Source organism: Dendrobates tinctorius, unplaced genomic scaffold, assembly GCF_039654945.1.
Source record: "Dendrobates tinctorius isolate UK_male_01 unplaced genomic scaffold, ASM3965494v1 ptg000107l, whole genome shotgun sequence".
Taxonomy (NCBI): domain Eukaryota; kingdom Metazoa; phylum Chordata; class Amphibia; order Anura; family Dendrobatidae; genus Dendrobates; species Dendrobates tinctorius.
Genome location: NW_027361775.1, coordinates 25,010,001 through 25,022,500, shown reverse-complemented (window position 1 = coordinate 25,022,500; position 12,500 = coordinate 25,010,001). Strand labels below are relative to the sequence as shown.

General features: G+C 40.6%; 1 protein-coding gene across 1 annotated transcript in view; it reads left to right on the top strand.

The window, feature by feature from the left end:
- RNPEPL1 (arginyl aminopeptidase like 1) overlaps positions 1-12,500 on the top strand; it is a 72,960-nt gene that overhangs the window by 43,324 nt on the left and 17,136 nt on the right. Inside the window, exons 5-9 of the mRNA XM_073589284.1 lie at positions 464-699; positions 848-961; positions 2,704-2,816; positions 2,894-3,002; positions 3,080-3,307. Coding sequence (XP_073445385.1) covers positions 464-699; positions 848-961; positions 2,704-2,816; positions 2,894-3,002; positions 3,080-3,307 — 800 coding nt within the window. The remainder of the gene's footprint in view (positions 1-463; positions 700-847; positions 962-2,703; positions 2,817-2,893; positions 3,003-3,079; positions 3,308-12,500) is intronic.

The following is a 12,500-nucleotide window of genomic DNA, read 5'->3' as shown; positions in this document are numbered from 1 at the left end:
AACAAAATATTAAGTTGGGGTACCCTCATCTTTGTCCAGGCCGTTTTCATTATTTTTTATTTTTCTGTTGAACCTCAATTGAAGACCAATTTCTGATTTTCATTAGTTGGTATAAATTTAAATTGAAAATTACTTTTGAATTTCAAGTTATTTCCGTGACTTCTGTGGGTTTTTCTTTAACAGAAGGGTACCAACAATTTTGTCCACATCTGTATATTGATTTTTTTTTTTCAAAATATTTCCTGTGGAACCATTAGTTGAGCAAATTAATTTGCAGGACACCCAGACCAAGCTGGAGCTGAAGTTCGCATTGCTTTAGAATGTTTCCCACAGAGTACAAATGTGGACACCGGACCAGTGTCCGGCAATTGTTTTTACTCAGCCTTAAGAACTGTTGTACATTGTTTACCTCAATGCATCCCCCTTAAGAGTCTCTCAATCGTCCTCCCTTCCTTCATTCTAGGTACGATATAGTCTTCCTGCCCCCATCCTTCCCCATTGTTGCCATGGAAAATCCCTGTCTGACATTCGTCATTTGCTCCATCCTGGACAGTGAGGATTTCCTTCTAATTGATGTTATTCATGAAATTGCACATGGCTGGTTCGGGAATGCAGTGACAAATGCCAGCTGGGAGGAAATGTGGCTGAGTGAAGGCTTGGCAACCTATGCCCAGCGCCGCATCACCACTTTGGTGTATGGTGAGTAAACTTTCCGATGACTTTCTCTACTCTTTGAGAAGTGACTTTTTGTGCAGTGCATTTTTCGCATTCAGATTGCTTTTATCATATATGTTTAATACATTGTCTACATTACCTTTACTTGTTTGTTCCTCATTGTATTGGTAAGGTGCTTCATTCACATGCCTAGAAACCAATTTCCGTCTAGAAGCATTGCACCGACAAATTCGAATTCTTGGTCAGGATACACCATTCAGTCGATTGCAAGCTAAACTGGATCCAGGTAAAAATTATTTATTTGACATTTTAAACTATAATACGGTAAGTGAGGTAAGGATAGAAATGAAATACCTCTCCATTCATTGTAGTTAGGAAAACTTCCAAAATCAGCAGTGTATCAAATACTTATTTTCCCCATGGTGTGTGTGTGATTATGATTATATTTGAATAAATGTTGATTTTCTGTTTAAGAATAAATGTGGATTGTCGTTCAAGGAAAGAAAAAAAAAACAAACAAACCCCTAAAAATGAGTTCCAACCCATCTTTCGGAGCAAAAATTAATATAAGGCTCTGCCTTATTTTCTGGAAACATGATTATTAGATTATCGCCACGCCTTTTATGTTGATTGATAGTGCTGACTTGCCCACAGCCATCTCTATCTGAAGATAAACTTATGTTATGTGATCATTGACCTTTTGTGGGAGAGGTTAAACAAATTACTCTCTCCTCGCTTCTGACATTGCTTTTTGGCTCTGTTATGAATTCAATGCAAGAGAGCACAGAAATCGCTCACTCCTCGCTGATGAAATTGCTTCGATATAGCAGTGTAGCAAAGTCAGTTGCATGGAAAGACTAGTTTTTGTGGTACTCTTCTGCAATGAAGTGAAAACAGAGGTGACAAGCAATGTCAGGAGCGAGTAGAGAGCGATTTGTGTGCACTCCACTGTACAAGGACAGTGATCACAAAACCGCTTTATGTTGTGACAGTACTTGCTCTGGGCTATAGCTGTCAATCGACATAGGAGTAACAGTTTTTGAAATAAGGGTGTGGAACGGACAGTGCATGTTCAGATTACACTAAAGTTGTTTTTTGGAGCAGCGGAGAATAGATTTAAAACCAGAACTATTCTTCTTGTTGCTCCTTTACCTGAAAGACGTTGTGGTTAGTTTGAAGTGTAAATTCATGGTGACAGAGACTCCCTTTAATGCAAGTTATAAAGTGTCAGTTTGCGTTTTGTTTGTTGAATTGTATACCTCAGAAAATTAACCCTTTTTAAGACTGGTGCAGTGTATTCTTAAAATGTGAATTACGCCAGACTTCAGATATATTATCCTCAATAGATATTGCTGTAGATTAGGGTGTGTGGGGAATTTAGACTATTAGGGTGTTTTTCACTTTTGTCACATTTTTTTCTGCAAAAAACACAGCATTTTACTGCCCCAATAACATCTCTGAAATATCACGAATATGCTGCTTATTTTTTCTTTGCAGATTTGAAGAAATTTCCGATCTATGGCATGTCAATTCTTTCAGAGTTTTTGCAGTTTTGCATCCACTGTAATGAATGTGGCAAAAAAAGCATGCAAAAAATGGACATTTGCTATGCAGCGTTTTTGCTACCAAGAGACACATTTTTGATGCAGAAATCTCTGCAGTTAATACATATCTCCTTATTGTATGTGCATATGTTAACACATATGCCTTTACATAGATTAATTCATTAATTTTTTTATGTAATTTTAGCCATGCACTCCTGAAAAATTCTGGTCAGTAGTCACCATGTGTTGTGGATTTAAAATCGGCAACATGTCAATTTTTTTTGTTGCAGATTTTTGCTAATGTTTCACCATGGGGAATCATGGTCACAAGGACTACCTGACTTTTCCCAAGAAGAAAATATTAATGTTTCTACATATCACGATTGTACATGATGCTGTTAAAGTTGACCAGTGTCTATACAATTTCAGTTTTTGTATCTGATGAGTGAGTTATCAGTTTGCAGTCCTCTGTGTTTCTCCGCAGGTGTGAACCCAAGTAACCTCATGAATTTGTTCACATACGAGAAGGGCTTCTGCTTTGTGCACTATCTGTCCCAGTTGTGCGGGGACCAAGACAACTTTGATGCCTTCCTCAGGGTATAATAATTTAACGTACTTTATTTCTTTAATGACGGCTATTGTCGCACAGTAATCCTCATCTCCTTCTCATACAGGATTATATTGAGAAATTTAAGTTCCGCAGTGTTGTAGCTCAAGATCTGCTGGAGTCTTATCTCAGCTTCTTCCCTCATCTGAAGGGGGAGAGTACAACATACAGTGAGGGTGAGTCACAGACTATGGTAGCATGCATCAATTTAAATTCTAAGTGCCAAATCCTCATGATCTGTTTTCCCCACCAGATCTGCAGTTTGAGCGCTGGCTGAATGCACCAGGGCCTCCAATGACCCAACCAGATCTTTCTCAGGGATCCATATTCACTTCCTCCGTGGAAGCTTTGAGTGAACTGTGGATGGCTGAACCTTTAGACATTGAAGCTGCTACCAATTTTGCCAATATTGCAGACTGGCAAACTTTTCAGACCGTGCTGTTTTTGGACAAGCTTTTAGATCAGTCCCCATTGCGGCCAGGTGAATTAATCTGAATTCTTATTTCAATAATTGTGATGTCTTCAGATTATTAGTACATAGAGGCATATACTTATTCACATTAAAACTAATCTGCCAATTGAATTCCTAAACACTCAATTTGTCCAAGTCCCCAGGTAACTTATGAATATTCTCAATATACTATGTTGTACAACATAGATTGGTATCAGCAAAAATAGAAACAACACTATTAATCGCTTCTTCAATATCCTTAGCAAATAAGCTGAAATACTACGAACCCAGCATTGAATGTTGGGTTACACCACTTACAACTGAAAACAGCTCAAGAGTATAGCAGTCATTCGCCACAACTCTCTGGATGCAATCCTTGAGCCAGTTTTCAATCAAATTGCAAACCTTAAAGCGAACCTGTTTAGTGAAGAAAATGGGGATATGGGGTTAATCTGCAGGGCATTAGTTTTCTGAACCTGCCTGCGCACCCGCACTTAATTTCCTCCCAGCAGCAGGGTCCTAACATAATTCCTCCCGGCAGCGTTGAGGTTTCATTACAGGGCTGGCGCCGATGCTGGTTGTCACCACTCTGTGTATAGTGAGCGGCTGCTGTAACCGCACCCTTGGCACTGACCGACAGCCGGCCCTAATGCTGATCCTCTGTCAGTCAGTGATTAATCCATTAAGATCGGCATATTTCACACCGGTCCTGATGAGAAGGGATATTTGAATCAAAGGCGCCTGATTCATTAAGAGACGCAGGATTCTTAATGAATCTGGAGCATCTTAGAAGTGGCGGGCACCTCCATGCGCCTCACCACAAATCTTACTTGAGTCAGGGACTGTAGTAAGATTTGTGCCATATGCCACAAATCATCATGAATTAGACGAGCTGGCATCGTCATGCCCTGTCCTGCCCCAGCTCGCCCATTTTGGTAAGAGTGCCTGAAATTGAAAACACTAAAAGCCGCTACATTTTTGCTTAACCTTGTAACTTTTCGTAGTGTTGTACTCCAGATTTATGGTCTAAATAGTTTGATGAATCTGTGTTAGTGTTGGTGATCTTGCACTGATCATGAATTATGACCTGTGTTCTACAACCCCTGGCAAAAAATGTGTAATCACCGGCCTTGGAGGCTGTTCATTCAGTTGTTTAATTTTGTAGAAAAAAAGCAGATCAAAAACATGGCACAAAAGTCATTTGAAATGGCAACTTTCTGGCTTGAAGAAACACTAAAAGAAATCAAGAACAACAAATGTGGTAGTCAGTAATGGTTACTTTTTTAGACCAAGCAGAGGGGAAAAATGTTGGAGTTACTCAGTTCTGTGGGAAAAAAATATGGACTCACCCTGTAAATTTTCATCCCAAAACTAACACCTGCATCAAATTAGATCTGCTCATTAGTCTGCATCTAAAAAGGAGTCAGCACAACTTGGAGAGCTGTTGAACCAAGTGGACTGAGGTGAATCATGGTTCCAACACGAGAAATGTCAATTGAAACAAAGGAGAGGATTATCAAACTCTTGAAAGAGGGTAAATCATCACGCAATGTTGCAAAAGATGTTGGTTGTTCACAGTCAGCTGTGTCTAAAATCTGGACCAAATACGAACAACATGGGAAGGTTGTTAAAAGACAAACATACTGGTAGACCAAGGAAGACCTCAAAGCGTCAAGACCGGAAACTTAAAGCAATATGTCTCCAAAACAGAAATGCACAACAAAACAAATTAGGAACGGATGGGAGGAATCAATGTCTGTGACCGAACTGTAAGAAACCGCCTAAAGGAAATGGGATTTACAAACAGAAAAGCTAAACGAAAGCCATCAATAAAACCTAAACAGAAAAAAACAATGTTACGATGGGCTAAGGATAAGCAATTGTGGACTGTGGATGACTGGATGAAAGTCATATTGGGTGATGAATCGCGAATCTGCATTGTGCAAGGTGATGATGCTGGAACTTTTGGTTTGGTGCCATTCCAATGAGATTTATAAAGATGACTGCCTGAAGAGAACTTGCAAATTTCCACAGTCATTGATGATATGGGGCTGCAAGTCAGGTGTAAAGGCACTGGGGAGATGGCTGTCATTACATCTTCAATAAATGCACAAATTTATATTGCTATTTTGGACACTTTTCTTATCCCATCAATTGAAAGGATGTTTGAGGATGATGAAATCATTTTTCAAGATGACAATGCATCCTGCCATAGGGCAAAAACTGTGAAAACATTCCTTGAAAAAAGACACATAAGGTCAATATCATGGCCTGCAAATAGTCCGGATCTCAATCCAATTGAAAAACTTTGGTGGTAGTTGAAGAAAATTGGTCCATGACAAGGCTCCAACCTGCAAAGCTGATCTGGCAACAGCAATTGGAGAAAGTTGGAGCCAGATTGATGGAGTACTGTTTGACACTCATTAAGTCCATGCCTCAGAGACTGCAAGCTGTTATAAAAGCCAGAGGTGGTGGAACAAAATACTAGTGATGTGTTGGAGTGTTTTTTTGTTTGTTTTTCATGATTCCATAATTTTTTCCCACAGAATTGAGTGATTCCATAATTTTTCCCCTCTGCTTGTTCTAAAAAAGTAACCATTACTGACTACCAAATTTTTTTGTTCTTGATTTCTTTTAGTGTTTCTTAGTCAAAAAGTTGCTATTTGAAATTTCTTTAGTTTTGTGCCATTTCTGTGATCTGCTTTTGACACAACTCGCTCATTCAAGTGAAATGTAAATTGAAAAAAATCAAACATTACATGGATGGCATAAATCTTGTAACTGATTCCCTTTACCCTCTTAGGGGCGCAGATAAATTTTCTTGTTGTGGCTTCGTTTTAATCTCTACTTCTTCCAAGAAACATACATTTTTCTATTATTCTGTCCATTTATCTGCACGAGGGCTTGGTTTTTGAGGGACGAGTACTAGATTTTGAATGATACTATTCACTTTACCATATTACGTACTGGAAATCAGGAACAAAAAGTTCTCACTCAGGTTAAATGGTTAAAACAAACAAAAAGAAAAGCAATTCCAACACCATTGTATTTTGGTGGGGAGTGGAGTTCGTTTTTATGTTTGTAGTGGTAAAATTCTGAATTCTTAAAAGAAAGATGCAGAACAGATATTTTATTTCTGTCACCATTTTTCAAGACTCGTAACTTTTTGTGATTTTTTTTTTTTTTCACATTTATGAACCTGTGTCATGACTTATTTTTGGCAATTTCCCCTTCTGTTTCCATTTTTTTTCCTTCCCTTCTCCCCAGAGCCATAACTTTATCTTTCTGTTTACATAGACATAAGAGGGATTGTTTTTTTGCACAATCAGTTGTACTTTTGAATGACACCATATATTTAATCATATAGTGTACTTGAAAACTGGAAAATATAAATCCAAGTGGTGAGAAATTGTGAGAAAAAACAAAAAAAAAACCCTGCAGTTCTGACATTGTGTGGTAAAAATTACCTCCTCAGTGTGATATTCCTTATTACTATTATGGTGATGCCAAACGTGTAGTTTTTTTTTTTTTTGGATTATTTTAGTGGTCAAAAAAATCAGACGTTTAGAAAAATGAAGATTTTTGGTTCTTACTGTACAGTCTTTATCGCTTCCTTGGGGACACAGGTAACCATGGGCTTGTGCTGCTGCCGTTAGGAGGATGACACTATGCAAAAAGAAGTTAACTCCTCCTCAGTAGTAAACATCTACTGACTGGCACAAAGCTGTTCAGTTAGAGTTAACCGCTTCACGACCTTTGACGCCACATAGGCGTCATGAAAAGTCGTGTCAAAATGACCCATGACGTCTGTGGTGTCATGACTTTAAAGCCCCCCTGCTGGTCGGGTGACCGGGGTCACTGAAAGGTCACACGAGCCGCACACAGAGGACACCTTAGAGTTAACCCTAGGGGGCGTGGCTTAGCCCCCACGTGCCTACGATCGCTCTGATTGGCAGTTTCACTTTTAACAGACAATCAGAGCGATTGTAATATTTTATCAATGAAATTTGAAATCTGGCATGGCTGGAGACACTGAACCGACCCCCCACCACCACCTGACTGACAGCGCTGATCGGCCGCCGCCACCATCTGACGGCGCCGATCGGCAGCCGCTGTCAAAATCTGCCCCCCCGCCTTTCCTCCGGTCCCCCCGCCCTCCGATCACCCCCTCTCACCCTCCACGAGGCCTCCGAACTCCCTCTGGCCGTCCCCGTGTCCCGCCATCCCGGATCATGGGCGCCTCCATCATGGAAAATGGCGGGCGCATGCGCCGTGCGCCCGCTGGTAGTCTGCAATGCTGCAGATTCATTCATTTATTTTGATCACTGTCACAGTGATCAAAATAAATTAAATCACCGCCCCCCTTATCACCCCCATAGGTAGGGACGTATAATAAAATAAAATATTTTTATTTTTAATTTTCCATCAGGGTTAGGGCTAGGGTTGGAATTATGGCTAGGGTTGGAATTATGGCTAGGGTTGGAATTATGGCTAGGGTTGGAATTATGGCTAGGGTTGGAATTGGGGCTAGGGTTGGAATTGGGGTTAGGGTTGGAATTGGGGTTAGGGTTGGAATTGGGGTTAGGGTTGGAATTGGGGTTAGGGTTGGAATTGGGATTAGGGTTGGAATTGGGGTTAGGGTTGGAATTGGGGTTAGGGCCGGAATTGGGGTTAGGGCCGGAATTGGGGTTAGGGCCGGAATTGGGGTTAGGGCCGGAATTGGGGTTAGGGCCGGAATTGGGGTTAGGGCCGGAATTGGGGTTAGGGCCGGATTTGGGGTTAGGGCCGGATTTGGGGTTAGGGCCGGATTTGGGGTTAGGGCCGGATTTGGGGTTAGGGCCGGATTTGGGGTTAGGGCCGGAATTAGGGTTGAGATTAGGGTTAGCGTTGTAATTGGGATTGGGATTAGGGTTAGGAGTGGGTTGGGGTTGTGATTACAGTTAGGCTTGTGGTTAGGGATAGAGTTGAGATTAGGGTTAGGGGTGTGCTGGGTTTAGGGTTGTGGTTAGGGTTATGATTAGGGTTGGGATTAGGGTTAGGGGTGTGTTTGGGTTAGGGTTGGAGATAGAATTGAGGGGTTTCCACTGTTTAGGCACATTAGGGGGTCTACAAACGCGACATGGTGCCACCATTGATCCCAGCCAATTTTGCGTTCAAAAAGTTAAACCGTGCTCCCTCCAATTCGAGCCCCGATGTGCGCCCAAACAGTGGTTTACCCCAACATGTGGGGTATCAGCGTACTCAGGAAAAATTACACAACAACTTTCGGGGTCTAATTTCTCCTGGTACGCTTGGGAAAATAAAAAATTGGGGGCTAAATAATTATTTTTGTGGAAAAAATTTTTTTTTTATTTTCACGGCTCTGCTTTATAAACTTCTGTGAAGCACTTGGGGGTTTGAAGTGCTCACCACACATCTAGATTAGTTCCTTGGGTGGTCTAGTTTCCAAAATGGGGTCACTTTTGGGGGGTTTCCACTGTTTAGGTACATCAGACGCTCTGCAAACATAACATGACACCCGCGGACCATTCCATCAAGTCGGAATTTCAAAACATCACTACTTCTCTTCCGAGCCCCAACGTGTGCCCAAACAGTGGTCCCCCCCACATATGGGGTACCAGCATACTCAGGACAAACTGGACAGCAACTTTTGGGGTCCAAATTTATCCTGTTACCCTTGTGAAAATAAAAAATAGTGGGCTATAAATCATTTTTTGAGGAAAAAAAAATATTTTTCTTTTCACGGTTCTGCGTTATAAACTTCTGTGAAGCGCCTGGGGTTTCAAAGTGATCATTATGCATCTAGATATGTTCCTTAGGGGGTCTAGTTTCCAAAATGGGGTCATTTGTGGGGGATCTCCAAAGTTTAGGCACACAGGGGCTCTCCAAACACGACATGGTGTCCGCTAACGATTGGAGCTAATTTTCCATTCAAAAAGTCAAATGACGCTCCTTCCCTTCTGTGCCCTGCCGTGCGCCCAAACAGTGGTCCCCCCCCACATATGGGGTACCAGCGTACTCAGGACAAACTGGACAGCAACTATTGGGGTCCAATTTATCCTGTTACCATTGTGAAAATAAAAAATAGCGGGCTAAAAAAACATTTTTGAGCAAAAAAAAAAAGATTTTTTATTTTCACTGCTCTGCGTTATAAACTTCTGTGAAGCACTTGGGGGTTCAAAGTGCTCACCACACATCTAGATAAGCTCCTTGGGGGTCTAGTTTCCAAAATGGGGTCACTTGTGGGGGAGTTCCAATGTTTAGGCACACAGGGGCTCTCCAAACGCGACATGGTGTCCGCTAACGATTGGAGCTAATTTTCCATTCAAAAAGTCAAATGGCTCTCCTTCCCTTCTGAGCCCTGCCGTGCGCCCAAACAGTGGTTTATGACCACATATGAGGTATCGGTGTACTCAGGAGAAATTGCCCAACAAAATTTAGGATCTATTTTATCCTGTCACCCATGTGAAAATGATAAAATTGATGCTAAAAGAATATTTATGTTGGAATAATTAAAATGTCCATTTTTTTCCTCCACGTTGCTTTAGTTCCTGTGAAGCACCAGAAGGGTTAATAATCTTCTCAAGCTACTCAAAACTACATTCAAGAGGTTCAGTTTTTAGAATGGTGCCACTTTTGGGTATTTTCTGCCATATAGACCCCTCAAAGTGACTTCAAATGTGAGGGAGTCCCTAAAAAAAAAAAAATGGTTTTGTAAATTTTGTTGTAAAAATGAGAAATCGCTGGTCAAATTTTAACCCTTATAACTTCCTAACAAAAAAAAATTTGTTTCCAAAATTGTGCTGATGTAAAGTAGACATGTGGGAAATGTTATTTATTAACTATTTTGTGTCCGATAACGCTCTGGTTTAATAGAATAAAAATTCAAAATTTGAAAATTGCGAAATTTTCAAAATTTTTGCCAAATTTCCGTTTTTTTTCACAAATAGACGCAAAAATTATCGACCTAAATTTGCCACTAACATGAAGCCCAATATGTCACGAAAAAACAGTCTCGGAATCGCTAGGATGCGTTGAAGCGTTCCTGAGTTATTACCTCATAAAGGGACACTGGTCAGAATTGCAAAAAATGGTCAGGTCATTAAGGTCAAAATAGGCTGAGTCATGAAGGGTTTAAAGCAGTAGGAGAAGCAACATGAAATACAGACTGACCCAACAGACGTTTAGAAAATGGTGGTGCTGTGTTCCTCAATGAAGACTGAGAAAGATATTTTTATGGTAAAACCCCAAATCTTCATTTCTCTATCGCTTCATTGGGGAACACAAGAAACCACAGGATGTCCCAAAGCAGTTCCCAAGAGTGGGAAGGCTGAAAAAGGACTAGTTAAATGTAATGTACGAGCAGATATAAACTTCCATTAGAGAGCTGAGGGACAAACTAGACTCTGTTAGATTGGTGGTTTCCCTACTTGGATCATAATCCAGATGTGATTGGAGTAACCGGAGCTTGAACGCTGCGTTTCCTGAGCAGTCTGTGAAACTGAAACGGTCAAATCGCGATAGCGAAGATGATGGAAATGGAAAACAGATATATAAAAGTTTCTAAGAGGAGATTGTAAGTAGTAGGTTACCTCCGTGGTAGAAGAGGGAGAAAGGAAGGGGAGGATTTGAGTCCAGGTGACTGCAAGTGTTTGTTCTCAATCGCAGAGTCTGGAAGTGGACTGAAAAATGTCATAGAGCACCTTGGATCTCTTTGGAACGATGCAGGATATAGACAAGAACTGTTTGATGAGACCACCCCTTTCCTGTCAAACACATTTCACAGGATAGGAAGTTGGTAGAACGTAGCTTACTGTGGATGAGTGAACTGCTGAATAAACTCAGCAGACATTGTTCCGTCCTTGACCAGGTACCTCTGCCGAGGTTGACCAGGATAGCTTTCTGCCTTGAAAGTGATCACTCTGGGTTCCAGATGAAGCAGAATTAATTATCCTATGGGTGATTCTGAAATGTGTGACACTGTACTAAAGTACCTACCTTAGAAAAAAGGGACACCCGTCATCGCAAACTGTCTTCGGTACAGAGTAATCTTCTGCGAAGAATGAGAGCAGCCCTGTGTCCACCTCTTACTGACACGAAGTTAAAGCTGATCAGCTTGGCTCCAGTTGGTGTGTGTTTACTACTGAGTGGAGCTAACTTTTTTCTGCATAGTGTCAGCCTCCTAGTGGCTGCAGCATATGCACCCATGGTTGCATGGAGAAAACATTTTTTAAGGTTGTGCCGCCAATTTCTGAGAAGTGTAATGTTAGCATTTTTTGGTTGATGGAGATGTATGATGCTTTAATTTTTGCAGGACGAAAGCTCTAACTTAATTTTGGTGTGATACATCGGACTTTTTTTCTTTTTCAAATTACTTTTATTGAATAACTCCAAATACAGATTTTCCATCTTTCAAACATCATAAGTGACCTAATAATTCCTTAGTATAAAACATAGACAAAGTATTACAACTTCAGTTCCCTAAACCCAAATCCTAACATTCCATAGAGGAGCATTTTCGGAGCAGTTCAAAAATAACAGAATATGAAATTCATCAGTGGGGAAAAAAGGACTAACAATTAAGGCATAGCATTGTAAATATTCTATCTCAAATTATAAGATTTGTGGGCAGCCCTGGAGTATTTAACCAAGGACTCATCATGTCTCTTCAAATTTGAGAATTGTTACGCTTATAATAGACTCCTCTTTCCAGCCTGATTATATTTATCCTTCATTGTAGTTCTCCCATAGATGGAGGTTGTGTGTCTAACCAATGAAATTCAAGAAGTTTACGTGCTTGAAGTAAGATACGAGACATAACTATGAATAGGGGCAAGTTGAGATCCAGGCCATCTTCAAATAATCCCAATGTACATACACGGGGATCTGTTAACAATTTCACTTCACACACCCTTTCTGTCAAATAATGATCTCATTCCAAAATGGGCCTATTGGTCTACATTCCCACATCATATGCATCAAATGTGCCTCATCAATCCCACACCTATGGCACTTTGTATCATGGTGATTTCCTATCTTGTATTAAAAAAACACAAAAAAAAACCTTGGAGTTTTGTATATTAACCCCTTAGTGACAGAGCCAATTTTTACTTTAATTATCGGCCCACTTTTTTTTTTTTTAAAGCTGACCAGAGTCCCTCTATGTGGTTATAACGTTGAGACGCTTCAACAGATCCCACTGATTCTGAGATTTTTTTTTTCA